The sequence below is a fragment of the Camellia sinensis genome, chromosome 13 (genome assembly GCF_055761805.1).
Source record: "Camellia sinensis isolate YWXY chromosome 13, ASM5576180v1, whole genome shotgun sequence".
NCBI lineage: Eukaryota > Viridiplantae > Streptophyta > Magnoliopsida > Ericales > Theaceae > Camellia > Camellia sinensis.
In genome coordinates, this window is record NC_138973.1 from 108,662,353 (window position 1) to 108,678,354 (window position 16,002).

Consider the following 16,002-nt stretch of genomic DNA (forward strand, 5'->3'; position numbering starts at 1 on the left):
GAACTCTCAAAATGTTAATTGTGTATTATTCCAGTAACAACAGTTGCCAGGTGAATCCATTAAGAGTCAATTTTTTTGGCTATCCCTAAAACTCATCATTATTTATCTTTACCATTCAAGAAATTAAGACTACAATTGATTCACCCTGAACTCCTGTCTGTGGTACATGTAATAGTCCTAAAGTTTGATAGTTAATCAGTTTGAAGTAATTCTCATGATATTTTTAAATAATCAATTACATATAACAAACGCAAAGCTAAATATAATATTCTAACTACAGAAAACAAGGCCAATTGATACAAACCATCAATTCTGCAATCAAAGAAGCCGTACATATGCGAATAAATGTCCTTGTTTTACAGTATTAATTCTAAAAATTCCAATTTTTTTTCTAGTTAAATACAACTCCTACACCTTCTTCTAAGCAAAGTTCATTGTACATTGCTAGAATAAAACATCAGGTGCCACATTCTTGTAGCAGCGAAATGTTAAAATCATCCTATGTCTGCTCACGATCAAGGCTTCAATAATACTAATAATACAAATATCAAACTTAGAATCGGTCACAACTGTTTTGTGACCGGTTTCATGTTTATCCTCAAGGCTTCCACAAAGATGATGTATCAGCAACAGCTTCCCCAACTGTCAAATAAAGCCCACTCAATCTAAATAGATCTAAAATTTTTGAGTTGTTGAGCTTTTCCATTACATCCCCAACAGGATTCACCAAAACAAGCTGCAAGTAATATAAAAAAAAAAAAAAAATTAATAAGAAGTAACAAAAAAAAAACAATAATTTGTGCGGAAAAAATTATTTTTTGGGCTGATTTCCTTGCCTGGAGTGATCTCAAGTGCAGTGTTTTGTTCAATTCATATATAGCATCAATCCCGCTAGTGTCAATGGCTGTTACAGCTGAAAAAAATTTAAAAAATAAATAAATAATTGTGAACATTGTGTTAGATCTAAACATAGAAGCTGGTCACAGATACATAATGACGCAGCGGAATACACAGGGACTAGATATCATTCTAGTAGACGAAAGGGGCTCTCGAATCCACGAGAAAAAATAAAACCTTGAATCTACAAGGAATAGAAAATATCTTAATATTAAATGAAAAAATTTTCTGTGCCATGAGGCTTACATAGTTATTTATAATAAACCAAACCTAATACTTGTAGAAAAAGTAATTCTAAAATAAACTAGAAAAACTTAAATCAATACAAATTAGGAAACCTAAGAGAATAGGAAGCTAGAATTCTAAACTATTTAAAATCCTAGTCAAAATCTAATTCCAAAATAATAAAATTAAGAAACCTAATAATTCTAAAATATTTATACTAAATTACAAGAATCCTAATATTATATCAAAAATATTAAAACTAAAAAATATAAAAATTCTTAAAATCTTGTCCTTAAAATCTTGTCCTACATCAGACTCCTCTTCTTTGAAAGAACTCGTCCTCGAGTTCATATTAGAGATCTGCCATCGTCCATCCCAAATAAAAAGATACTTGGAATACTTCAGTTTTTTGTCCCTCTTCTGAACATTATATGCAAAGAAGTTTACTTTCTGAAAGTTGTTCTCTATATGTTTCAACTGGTTGACAAGATCAATTAGACAAGAATTGAAAATCAAATTAAATTGCTCCACACCAAGAAAATCAACGAAGTGTATTTTATGTTGATGTTGGATACTCTTTGGACTCTGCTCTGTCTTAGAATCAATTGGATATTCAATTATCAATCTTGGAATATCAATTGCAACATCCTCAATCAACTTCTTTGGTGCACATGTCAACTTTATTACCTCATCTTTTATTTCTTCTTTTCCATTGAGTTCAACTAGATCTCCTTCTTTTGCGATCTCATAACCATCATAATAATCAAGAGATGATAGTTCTGTCATTAGAAGCTCTTGGCTACCTTCAACGTTTTTCTCTTGCTTCACCTTTTCATTATCTTCTTCAAACATCTTGATCAAAGTAATTTCAGTGACCTCTCATCCATCAATTTCAACGTTCTCACCATTATTGAAATCAACTTGATTTTCTACTTCAATTGAATGTCTGTTTGGGCTTTCAAATTTTTGAAACATTGAGATATTCAAAACCTTTTCTTCTTCAATGTGTGGTGGAGCGTAACAAATTTGTTGAACTATAAGACTTGATTGACCCAAACTTGGCAAAGCCGTAGTCATGTTTCTCGAATAATCTTTATCCACAATTGCATAATAATTATTGAGTTGTGAAGAATATTGTGAATCAGAATTACCTTGGAACAATTGTTTCGATTCAAGCTTTCTTTGATATTGTTGATACAATATTTGCCCATGATTTGATTGAAGGAATCTAGAACTCATCAACTTCTTCATCTTATGCCACGTCCTAATGGGTTGTTTGTATTGTCGCCTTCGACCATATTGCAATTGTTCCCACCATGTAGACACATAACCTTGTAACTTACGTGCGACATATTTGGCTTGCTTTTCTTCAGAGATTTCCATACACTCAAGGAATTTGTCAACTTTACAAAACCAATAAATAAAATCCTCGGCATGACAAGAAGCATTAAAATAGGAAATTTCTAGTGGTACTTGATAATTTGAAAAGTCATGATTGATACAATTATTGCTATTGAACACATCACTAAATCTTCGTTGTTGCCTTACCGACTGATATTCACCATAATCCTCGAATAACTCATCTTTAGATTTATCCTCATTATCATATTGATAATAAGAAGATCGTCTCAAGACGTTGTGGTTAATAGATTGGCCTTGGACAAATCCCATAGCACGGTTCCTATTAACATTGTGACTAACAGGTTGGCTTTGGGCAAATCCCTTGACTCGAATCCTATTAGATATTTCTCTATGATCATCGTCAATAGAGCATGTGCTTCCTCTTCCGATGAATGACATCGAGCCAGGAGAAACCTTACTCTGATACCACTTGACGCAGCGGAATACACAGGGACTAGATACCGTTCTAGTAGACGAAAGGAGCTCTCGAATCCACGAGAAAAAATAAAATCTTGAATCCACAAAGAATAGAAAATATCTTAATATTGAATGAAAAAATTTTCTTTGCCATGAGGCTTACATAGTTATTTATAATAAACCAAACCTAATACTTGTAGGAAAAGTAATTCTAAAATAAACTAGAAAACTTAAATCAATACAAATTAGGAAACCTAAGAGAATAGGAAACTAGAATTCTAAACTATTTAAAATCCTAGTCAAAATCTAATTCCAAAATAATAAAATTAAGAAACCTAATAATTCTAAAATATTTATACTAAATTACAAAAATCATAATATTATATCAAAAATATTAAAACTAAAAAATATAAAAATTCTTAAAATCTTGTCCTTAAAATCTTGTCCTACATCACATAATAGACAAGAATGAATAATAAGATGTTATAGGGTGGGTTCACTTTTGAAAAATCTTATCTGTAAATATACATTATGTGTTCAATTATATGACCAGTTTCTGTATTCATAGACTTTTTTTTATATATGTAATTGTTAAAATGATTGCATTTCAAATTAGGCAAAATCAGATACAAAGAATACTTGTAAAGGGTATACCTGTCATATCCAAAATCACACATTTTAGGGAAGTCTCCTTGTTAGCTTTGATCCTCTCTTCCTCTTCCCTAACCCATCTTAATATTCTGCAAAAGCTTTTGAAATCAGCTATGCATTATGTGTCACTTTGATCCTTCAAATCTCAACTTTGTCAATTTTTTTCCTATGCTTTTTAATTTGAATCAAATTCGTCCAATTCTTAATGTACAGTCTAAATCATTCATGAAATTCTAAAATGCACTTATGAACCCTAGAGTATGTATCCGTTGTCATTGTAGTCCTCAGTGTTTTTATTTTTTTTTATCATTTTGTCTTAAACACTAACAAAAAATTTAAAGCATAAGATTACAGTGTTTAGGGACAATAATAAAATTGAAACTTTGGAGGCCAAAGTAACATAAAATGCAATTTTAGGGACCATATGTCAATTTTATAAATATTTCGTTAATGATTTAAATGGTCATGTGAAAGTGAACCAATTTGACTCAAATTTCACCTCTGTAATTTGATCTAAATTTCACTTTAATGCCTATAGTTTCAAATTGAAGAATTTGATTTCTAGGCTTTAAATCTAGTTTCAATTTGATTATTTCGTCCATATTGGGGGTTAAAATTAATAATTTTGAAACACTTGTTAATTTTTTAAGATGTACACGTAGACAAAATTAATAAAAATTTAGATGAAACGATCAAATTAAAATTAGACTTAAATATGGGGACGAAATTATTCAAATTGAAATTATAAGAACCAAAAAGAAATTTGAATCAAACGACAGGGATGGAAATTATAATAAACCCAAAAAAAATCACCAAAAAAAACAAAAACAAAAACAAAAAAATATTTTTAAGAATTTAAAACCACAGAGAGTGAATAGTACCTTTCTTGGAGATAGGTTGAGTTTGCAAAATAGATGGGAGATTCAATGGCTAAGATGAGGAATGCTGGAACTCTAGTTGCATTCTCATAACGACTGAGACTTTGGTATATTTGAGTACCTTGAATATTCCCCAACATATCAGTGTTTGGCCTTGTAACATGGAGGATTATCTTAAATACTGACACTCCCACCTGTAATTCCACCAACAGTTTCACTTCAAACCATTAGTCATTTTTAGCAGATATAAAATAACACTTGTATGTAAAACTAGATAGAAGTACATGCAAATTGGGACCCAAAAAGAAAGCAACAACTCTTATGTATAAAATGTGGATCGTTTTCGAAAAAATAAAATAAAATAAAATAAAATAAAAAATCAGAGTTTTATCAAAAAATAAGAACACAACAGAACATGTTGAACCCTTATCCCCTTATCTAAGGCTCTGCAAATGGGTCAAAGTGAATCTAATTTTGGGGTGTTTAAGCTTGGCGCACTTAAAATTAATTGAGTCTGAGTTCGAACCAAGCTTAAATAATCCAACTCAAGTTCAGTGTCAAAATTTAAGAACTCAAGTTTGACTCAATTTACATCGATTACATAAATAAGTAGAGATCGAGCTCAAGCTTGAGAAAAAAAAAAAAATCTAAATTATCCTGCATATATTAAGAGAAAAAAAGAATATTATAAGAAAAATATCATATTATTAATGAATTTCATCAATAAATTATTTTATTTTTCACAAATACAAAAAATAAATAGAGAAATAAAAGAAATTAATAAAAATATATTACCTAAAATAAATTATTACTTTATATATAATTGTATTCATGAACCTATCTCAGTCAAGCTTAGGTCTACTAGACCTCAACTAAATTATTAAATGAGTCAAAAAATTTAGTTTGAGCTCCTTCATTTAGACGATATTAAAATGTAGAATTTGAGGAGAGATTTATAGAGTTGAAAGAAAGAAAAAAAAGAGAAATTTAACAAAAAATCAGTTTCTATTTCTTTCACTTTTCCCTTCATGTTCCCTTTCTCATAAGTCCCCCCTCAAATCCTTAATCTAAATTTTATAAACAAAAAATTGAGTTTAAACAAGCCAATTTCAAACTGGTCATTAACAATTCATTTTTTTTTTTTTTTTTTTGCAGCCCTACTCTCACCCTCAACCACATATCTTAAAATTTCTCATTTTTGTCCCATTTTCTAGTGTCTTCCACAAAATTAAATAGAAAATGAAAAAAAAAAAAAAAGAAGGTAAATTACACTGACCCTCCTAAGATTTCAACAAAATAGAAATAATCTTATAATTTTAGCATAATTATACTGACCTCCTTTTTAGTAAGATTAAAGTAATCAAAATTAATGTAAATAGTGTAAAGACACACGGATAAATAATGAAATGTATATATATATTCAATGTAAAAGAAAAGACAATATCATACTTTTATCTGTATAACTAATGAATTATTGATAAAAAGGAAAACAATTATTATGTGAATCAAATTTTAAGATAGTAATCATGTTAAAGTTGTGGGACTTGCTATATATTTTTCAAATCTCAGTGTAACTTACTCAAAAATAAATAAATAAATAAATAAATAATTAGAGAAAAGAACAAGGCTGAGAAGAGTACAGCAATGGCAAGACCAGTCTGCACAGAGATAAACAGAACCCCAACAAATGAACACAAACATGCAAAGAAATCAAGCTTGTCAATCTTCCACAACCGAATAGCTGCATCGTAGTCGATCAAGCCAATCACAGAGGTTATGATAATTGCTGCTAAGATCACATTTGGAGTGTAATAAAACAGTGGCATGAGAAACAGCAGAGTCACTAGCACTGCTGCTGCCATCACTATGTTTGAAAATGCTGTCTTTGCTCCGGCATTGTAGTTCACAGCGGATCGCGAGAATGATCCTGCAAATTCATTGGATTACAAAATATTATAAATGAATTTAATCATCGATAGTTTTGCTACAGACACGGAAACAAATCACAGAAAATTCTAAATTGGATTACAAAGTATTATAAATGAATTTAATCGTCGATAGTTTTGCTACAGACACGGAAAAAAATCACAGAAAAGTCACAGAATAGACGCAAGATTAGTGGGTTACCTGTGGTGACATAGCATGAGCAGCAAGAACCAGCCATGTTCATGAGACCAATTGCTGTCATTTCTTTGTTTCCATCAACTTGATAGTTTTGAAGAGAAGCAAATGTTCTTCCTGCTGCAATTCCTTCCTAAGAAATAAGAAAAGTGTCATCTTGCAATTTAAAATTCCAATTTCAACTATAGGAACACAATCCTTTTCCAAGTTTAACAAGTATAGGAACACAAAAATCAATGGCAGAACTAGATACAAAATGTATATGGATTGATAAGATTTTTCATAAATGATTCTCAATAACAAATTATATAAAATTTTAAAGGGTTAATTAGACTTTGTATCCCTACACATTACACCGGATCTCATTTTAGTTCCCTCACTTTTTAATTGTAACGATCAACCTCTTACACTTTCGGTCCAGTTTCAATGTCATCTTTCCCTTAGTATGTTGTTAAACCCATTAACGAAATTTTGGTTAAATTATACTTTACACCCTTACACTTTAAATCAGATTTCAATTTGATCTCTGTTTTTCAATTCGAACAATCAATCCATTGCACTTTGGGTCAAGTTGCAATTTGGTCCTTTGGTTAGTTTGGTTTTAAATTATCTAACAAAAATTGTCATGTAAGCCTCACATAAGGTAATTTATAGGGGAAAAAAAATTAAATTTTCTTCTATTGTCATATTTTTCTTATTATCTATTTTTTCACTCTGTTTTATTTTCTAAACCCAACACCACTAACTATCCCTTCCTTGCTACTCTCCATCATTTTCTCAAAGCCCTCATTCATTTTCCACCACCTCCACGCCTTTCTCACCTGTTCTTTACCACCCATCACCACCCTTACTGTCTGCCCGCCAACCGCACTCCTTCCCACCGCCTAACGCCACCCTAACCTTTCAGCCCACCTATTGTGTTTCCTCTGACCTTTTCTCTCTCAATCAACCTCCAATCTCATAAATAAGGATAAATTGCAAATACACACCCTAAGATTTGATTAATATACGAATCGACCCATGTGGTTTTGGAAAATGTAGAAATGGTGGCATTGAGTGGTGGGAAGGGATAAAATTGGCCATGGGTGATGGAAAGGAAGTGAGGTAATGTGTCGGGTGGGAATAGGTAGAGAGATTGATAGTGTGACACCAGGTGGTGGAAAAGGTGGGCAAAAGGTAGAGGTAGTAATGGGTGGTAAGGATTCTATAGGGAAATGATGAAAATGGCAGTAAAGGGGTAAGTAGTTGCCACAAGCAATCACTACAACAAATTGCAGAATTGGCGACTAAAGTTTCTTTTTTCGTCGCTAAAAGTAGTAGAATTGGCGACTAAAATGGAATTAGTCGCCAAAATTGGTCACTTTTGCCGACTAAAACAGTTTAGTCGCCGAATACAAGGTTTTTAGCGACTGAAAGGCAGTTTAGTCGCCGAATCTGGGGGTTTTAGCGACTAAAGGTAGTTTAGTCGCCGAATGTGGCAGTTTTTGGCTACTAAAATAATTTAGTCGCCAAAAGTGATGGTTTTGGCGACTAAAAACAGGTTTAGTCGCTGATTATAGCAGTTTTGCCGACTAAAAGCAATTTAGTCGCTGAAAGTGGGGGTTTTGCCGACGAAAATCCATTTTAGTCGCCCAAAGTAGTGGTTTTGGCGACGAAATTTCTGTTTAGTCGCCAAAAGTGCTGATTTTTAATTGAGAACTTGTTTTTTTAGCGACAAATAAATAATTAGTAGCCCAAAATAATACAATTAGCGACTAAAAAATGGTTTTAGTCGCCAAAAGTCGCCTAATTTTTTTTTATTAAATAATTTATTTTTTGACAAAAATTATATTGAATTTAAAAAATTATATTTATAAATATTATTTTGTATTAATTGCGGTTAATATAGTATATAAATAATATATATTGCATATATGATCATGTGATGATGTACTGGCATAGTGGAGGGAGTGTTGTGCAAAGGGTTTGGCGTGTGCAAAGGGGCGTCGCAAGTTCGAAACCTGTTGGGAGCAGCGGAGGCGAAATTTTTTTTTTTCCTGAAAATACTTTCAGCGACTAAAGTGAATGGTCGCCAAAGGTATTAATAATAAAATAAAAATGAACTATTGGCGACTAAAAGTTTAGTCGGCAAAGGTATAATTTTCAATACAGAAATTGACTATTGGCGACGAAATATTTAGTCGCTGAAGACATATATATTGGCGACTAACAGTGTTTTAGTCGCCAAAGGCATTCGCGACCGTTTATTGGCGACAACACGGGCGACTAAACTTTTTTGTCGGGAAAAGTGAAATTTTGACATTTGGCGACTAAAATCGGACCTTTGGCGACTAAAAATTTAGTCACCAAAGGTGTTTTTTCTTGTAGTGAATGGGAAATACAAGGAATGAGTGGTCGGTGGTGATGGATTTAGAAAATATAGTAAAGAGAGAAAATATTGTGAAAAAATCAAGTACAAAAGATAATAAATTTACATTTTTGCACCTTAATCAAAAGTGTTAGGAATTGATTGTTATAATTAAAAAATAAAAAATAATAATTAAAAAAAAGGTCAAAATCAGATTCAATGTATAGTGTAAAGGTACAAAGTGCAATTTATCCTAATTTTGGGTAGCGAATTTAACACCATGCTAACAAAAAGATCACATTGTAATTTGACCGAAAGCACAAGGGATTGATTGTTACAATTAAAAAATGATGAACTAAAATGAAATTTGGCGTAACGTTCAAGGGCACTGTTAGGTTTTCGTAATTGGCAATCCCGTTTGACAAAACTCCTTTCAATTGTAATTTTATTCACTTTGATGTTTCAGTAAGGATGTAGGTGCTTAGATGCAAATCCAACAAGAATTGTGCCTATGCAGAGGAGTTTGTGATCTTGATCCTTTCATGTTTGCCACTTCGTTGACTTTGTATGGGGATTGAGCTACCTAATCAGCTCGCGGGGGTCCAAGGGACAACGCCCCATGGTGGGTCCAAAGCAAAAAGGAAAAATGCAGTTAAAATTGTTTGACCGTTCGAGCAGTCATTTGTGCGCTCAAGCAGAGAAACGGATCATCCATCTGAACTTCTGGAAAACAAGTTTTACTGCTTGAGCGGTGAATGTTGCGCTCAAGTGGCGAGCCTATATGTTTTACACTGCCTTTATTCACATCGCTCGAGCAATAAAATGTGTGGTCGAGGGGTATTCACGATTCAATTTACTGTAAAGTGCATTGTTTGCTCGCTTTAAGGTTTGAACCATCTAGATTTTCAAAGAGGAAGAAAAAACAAAGTGTTTTATATTAGAGGGTACTTTATGAGTGTTTCCTTGATGATTTTAAGACTGATCAATGGATCCATGAACTTTATATCAATATCATCAAGGGGTTTGTTTATTTTCTTTTATTCACAAAAAAGAAAATTGCTCTTCGGTGGATTTCGAGGAACTTGGGCCTGAAGCTTTGGTGGATTCTGAAGTGGCTCATCGTCGTGGATTCCACATCAGCATTGTGGATTCAATATTAGGCAAGACAATTCTGAGGTGAAGAAAGTGATGGAAAAGGCACATCAAGGTCGGTTCAATTCAGTCGTAGATTCGCTACGTAATTGAGGGTACACATATGTAATTCCTTTTTATCTTCTTAGTGAATTGTTTTGCGGCTTTAGCCGATGATTTTTTTTTTCACAATTAGAAGCGCTCTAATTGTGGTTTTTCAACATTAAATCGTTGTATCGATTTGTTTTTGATTATTTAATTGGGATTGTTATTCTTTGTTTAAAATTGAAACCTAATCGCAAATCAATATCTTGGGAATTTTTGATTTTTCAATTGGTATCAGAGCAGGTCGCTCAATTTTTTATATTTTTTATTTATTTTTTTTTTTATAAACTTAAGGAGCGGGATCTTGTTTGAGTTGTGATAATGGATTTAATTCGTGAAGAGAATTCTATGGTACGACCACTACTACTTGACGGATCCAATTATCCTTTTTAGAAAGTTCAGATGAGAGCATTTTGAAATCTATTGATGAAAAAGTTTGGCAATCCGTCATATGTGGGTGGACCGAACCAACGATTACCATTAATGGAGTAACTTTCACCAAACCAATTGATAAATAGGACGTAACTGATTACCAAAATAGTAGCTGGAATAGTAAAACTATCAATTCTAAAGTCACATTTGTAATTGTAATATTTGTAATTGCAAAGTCACAAAAGAGGGCACAACTGATTACTAGAAGAGTTTAGTCATATTTGTAATTGTAAAGTCTCAAAAGAGACTTGGGATAACTTATAAACTATTCATAAGGGCACTCTTTCTGTTAAATGTTCAAAACTTCAAATGCTCACTTCGAGTTTTGAAAACCTTTTCATGAAAAATAGTAAGACCTTTGATGAATTTTATGTGAGATTGAGTGACATTGTAAATTCTAGCTTCAATTTAGGTGAAAAAAAATACCACAATCCAAGATTGTAGGAGAATTTTTGAGGTCTTTGCCCGATCAGTTCCAACCAAAAGTTACAACTATTGAGGAGGCTCAAAATGTTGACAACCTCAAGCTGAATCATTTGGTTGGAAATCTTCAAACCTATAAGGCACATATGAATTTCAAAAAGAAACAAAAAGATGATCTTGCTTTTAGTAGTGCTCATAGAGCTGGAAAGGATTCCGATGAGGATTATGAGTTTGATTCCAAGATTACAGATGCATTTGTAAAACAATTAAAAAAGTCTTTTTTTGAAAAAGAAGTCTAATCTTTTGGAATCAACTCATAAATCTAAAAGCAAAGACAAGCTCAAAATTGATTCTACAACCAATAAGGAATGAAAAGTACAAAAGACTCCTCAAAGATTCCAATGCTATGAATGCCAAGGTTTTGGTCACTTTTCTTAAGAATGCCCTAATCGTTTGAAGAAGAAGAAAGCCTTCGTTATCACTTGAGATGATGAATTAGAGTCTGACAAAGATGAAAGTGACAACGAGGCTCAAGACGAAGAGGAGTATAAACAATTTCTTGCTTTCATGGCGACTTTTGAAGCTGAAGGATGAATGGAGTATCCCAAGAGGCCAGTTAAGAATATCACTGATGATGAATCCTCGGGGAGTGATGATGAAGTAGATGGTAAAGCGCTTCAACATGCTTATTAAAAATTGTACAAGTAATCTCTTAACTTATCCAAATTGAATAACAAAATCACTATGAAACTCAAAGCTTGTGAAAGTGAGAATATCAAACTAAAGGAGGAGATTTCTAAAGCTATGAATGATGCCATAAAGATCTCAAAGGATCAACAAGCTCTTTGTGCAAAACTCTTGACTTGTGAGACAAAGAGGAATGAGCTCCAACAAATCTATGCAACGTATGAAGAAAAGATCGAAACTCTCAAAATGTCTGAAGCTGCATTGGAAGAGCTAGTCGTCAAGAAAGATGAAGAGCTCAAGTGTGCTGTGGCTACCATTGGTCTTTGGAACAAAGGATCAAAGACTTTGGACAATATCATTAGATCTCAAAGAATGTGTTATGACAAAAGTGACATTGGCTTTAGTGGTGACAAAGAAGAAAAATAGAGTGCATCTGTATCTCATGATACAGGAACTCAAGGAAAAAAAGAGCAAGCAATTCAACATAAGGATGAACTTCTCAGGGGTTGTTTGGGATGACCTAAATAAGTGTACTTTTTGTCTTTTTACGAAAAAATGTGCAGAAAAGTAGAGAGGTGATGTGATGGAAAAAAGATAAAAAGATGGATTATTTATCATATGCCAAACTTGGCCTCAATCTTCCTAGAGTTGATAAGGTCAAAGAAAATAAGGTATACCTTGTTTTATTTGTTATCATTGTGGTATGTATGGTCATATTTGCCCTTATTATTATGAGTTGTATGGGAGAATGTCTCATAGAGGTAGAAGAAATTCTAATACCTTATGGGGTAGGAGACTGTTTAGTGGTCGTAATGAGGTTAATGGTCCAATTAGATCTCATTGTTTTGATTTGCTAGAGACCAAACATGAAACGAATTTGCATTTGCCTAGACCTTGGAGTAAGAGGTTGGTAACCAAATAAAGACAAACTCACATTGAAGGGGAAGGGAACAACAATGTCAAGACGTCACCTAAGAATCACAATTCTCATAACTTTGTTTATACTAAAGTGGTTTGGGTGAGAAACCTTGACTTCTGTTAATTTGTTTATTTGTATTTTTTTTTTCTTTCTTTATCTTTGATTGTAGGTTTCTATTTGTTTTTCTTTTTGGATTGTTTTGCGTGTACTTGTTCATTTTCTTTCTTGCTTTGTTTTAAAATATTAAAATAAAAATCCAAAAAGATTTTCTCAGTATGGTTTTGCAAGCTTGAAATTTTTGAGAAGTTCTTGGTACACATTGGAATTGATGAGAATATCCATTACATGTTAATATGTTTGTGCCATCTATGGTCGTTACTCAGTTTGGATTGTTTGTACTTTGATTAATATGTCTCATTCTGTACACACTCTTGGATTAGCAAATACTGGACTCTTCCGCATAAGTAATCAAAGTTCGCTATGGACTAATTACAGTATTTCATGTGCTTTTTCTTGAGAAATTGACCAATGCTAGCATATCTTTGGTGATGTTGAGTCTCTTAACCCCCTACCATCTTTTTGCATCTCCACGGCTTTCCCCTTGGGTTATTGTAGTCAAGGCATGAGTAAAAGGCTACCTCAAAGTCACCAACTAGGCTATCCTTATTTTCTCCATGCATCTCTAGTTAGGTTTCCATACATTTGAGTGTGAAAGCCGCCAATGAGTGCGCAAAAGAAAAGAAAAAAAAAATATAAAATAAAATTATTCATTGACTGAGGGGGAGTCTCTGCCTTTACTCAACAAATATCCCTTGATCACTACAGGTTTGATTTTTTTCAGTCATTTTCATATTCTCTTGCCAGAAGTCTAGCCATCAGATCACTACTGGATTTGAATCTAGTGTTTGTCGAACTCCAAGAGCCACAACACTTTTATCACGAGATTTATGCTTTTCTTATGTTGCATCACATTTTTTCATGAGGAATCTTCTAAAGGTTGTACACATTGTGTTTTCAAGTAATTGTATTTCTTGAATATTCTTGTGTGTTTTAAAGTACAAATATGAAATTCCTTACTTACTCCACCATATTGTTTTTGTCTTTTCCTTTTTTCGTCATTGTTTTGGTGCCTATGGTTGCTTCTAGTAAGAGGGATTTGGTTAATCATTGCAGCGGAGCTCTTTTTGCATGGACATACATTGATTGGTTTTGTAAGGAAGATTGATGTTAGTTGGTTTGCAAGTTACTATACACTGGTTATTTATAACTTATTTCCCGCATGCTATTATTATTACATCATCATGCCCTTGCTTGTGTGGTTTATTTTTTTTGCTTTAGTTAACTGAGCTTTTTTTGATAATTCATGACAAAAAGAGGGAAATCTTTGAGATAGAGCTTTTTTAGATAATTTTGAGGGGGAGTTTTTTTAGTGTGTCTACATGTTCAAGTTTCCATCTATTCATGTTGCATGTTCTTCAAATTTCCATCTATTCAGGCTTCAAGATAATTTTTTCATATGTTTATTGCTTTCATATTCTCTTGTGGCATTAATAACTATTTTGCAAAGTCATGACAGTGAAAAAGAAGTTAGTTTTTATTGGTTGGAATGGGTTAGGGTGATTAGGATTTTATTTATTAGGTGTGTTTTGTCACGGAATTACCAAAGGGGAGATTGTTTGGTTTTGGTAATTGGCAATCCCATTTGACAAAACTCCTTTTAGTTATAATTTTATTCACTTTTATGTTTCAGTGAAGATATGAGTGCTTACATGCGAATCTAACCCAAATTGTGCCTATGTAGAGGAGTTTGTAATCTTGATCCTTTCATGTTTGTCACTTCGTTGACAATGTACGGGAATCGAGCTGCCCGGTCAGCTGGTGGAGATCTAGAAGCTAGCACCCCATGGCGGGTTCGAAGCAAAAAGTAAAAATCCAATCGAAGTTGTTTCACCGCTCGAGCAGTCATCTGTGCGCTCGAGCGGAGAAAATGATCATTTAGTATTTTTGCAAATCGTTTGAACTGTTAGGAAACAAGTTTTACCGCTTAAGCAATGAATGTTGCACTTAAGCAGTCAGCCTATATGTTTTGCACCGCTTTTACTCACACTGCTCGAGTGGTATTCGTGATTTAGTTTATTATAAAGTGTGTTGTTTGCTTATTTTAGGGTTTGAGCTGCCAAGATTTTCAAATAGGAAGAACAAACAAAGTGTTTTATATTAGACGGAGCTTTTTGAGTGTTTCCTTGATGATTTAAGAGTGATCAATATGGATCCATGAACTTCATATCAACATCATCAAGAGGTTTGTTTGTTCTCTTTTATTCACAAAAGAGAGAGTTGTTCTTCAGTGGATTCCGAGGAACTTGGGCCTGAAGCTTTGACGGATTCCGAAATGGCTCATCGTCATGGATTAGACATCAGCATTATGGATTCAATTTGGGCAAAACAATTCCGAGGTGAAGATGGTGGTGAAAGAGGCACATCAGGATTGGTTCAATTCGGACATGGATTCGCTAGATTATTGAGGGTACACATGTGTAATTTCTTTTTGTCTTTTTAGTGGATTGTTTTGAGGCTTTGGCCCGTGGTTTTTTTATTACAATTAGAGGCGCTCTAATTGTGATTTTTTCATATTAAATCGTTGTGTCGATTTATTTTTGTTTGATTTGAATTGTTATTCTCTATTTAAAGTTGAAATATAATAACAAATTTATATCTCGGGAATTTTTTATTTTTCAGGCACAAAATGTAATTTACCCAATTTGTAATTTCAATGTATTGTATGTTTGGTTTATGTTTTCATAGAAGAATTGCTTTCAGTGCGACTATAAGAATCCGTACAAAAAAGGAGCGGGCCAAAAAGGACTAAAGTGAACTCTGACAATGCAATGTAACTCACATCAAGAATGGATTTAGAGGGTGCAGGCAGGTGCGGTTAGGGGTGTGGGGGTCCAATTCGGATGGTTTAAAAATAAAATTATAAATTGAATCGTAGATTGACAGATTAAAAGATTGACAAATCACGGTTTGGGTAGATTGACAGATTGAAAAATATTTTAACTAATTATCAAATATTTGTATAATATATAACACTAATTTGCATAATATTTTTTTATATACATAATACAAACTAATTTTACATAATATGTTTTATATATATAACTACTAATTTATAACAAATTTCACATCTTAAATCCCTCTCACACTCATTTTACTTTTATATTTTATTGAAGATTAAAAAATATATATGTATTAACTACAACGAAGTGGAGCGGTTTTAAAATTTAATCCATGATTAGTGGTTAGAGCAGTGCAGATTGATGCGGATTAGCATGGTTTTAATAGATTGGATGGTATTTTGAATAATC

General features: G+C 32.9%; 1 protein-coding gene across 2 annotated transcripts in view; it reads right to left on the reverse strand.

Moving 5' to 3' along the window:
* Window positions 1–598: 598 nt before the first annotated feature.
* LOC114319352 (putative sulfate transporter 3.4) overlaps window positions 599–16,002 on the reverse strand; it is a 50,281-nt gene continuing 34,877 nt past the window's right edge. Inside the window, exons 8-13 of one of the 2 annotated variants that reach the window (XM_082903128.1) lie at window positions 6,597–6,723; window positions 6,110–6,396; window positions 4,473–4,663; window positions 3,595–3,680; window positions 837–913; window positions 599–736 (exon numbers count right to left, since the gene is read on the reverse strand). In XM_082903128.1, the coding sequence (XP_082759254.1) occupies window positions 599–736; window positions 837–913; window positions 3,595–3,680; window positions 4,473–4,663; window positions 6,110–6,396; window positions 6,597–6,723 (906 nt within the window). Of the gene's footprint in view, window positions 737–836; window positions 914–3,594; window positions 3,681–4,472; window positions 4,664–6,109; window positions 6,397–6,596; window positions 6,724–16,002 lie in introns of those variants that run through there. The other variant, XM_082903127.1, reaches the window with a different exon arrangement.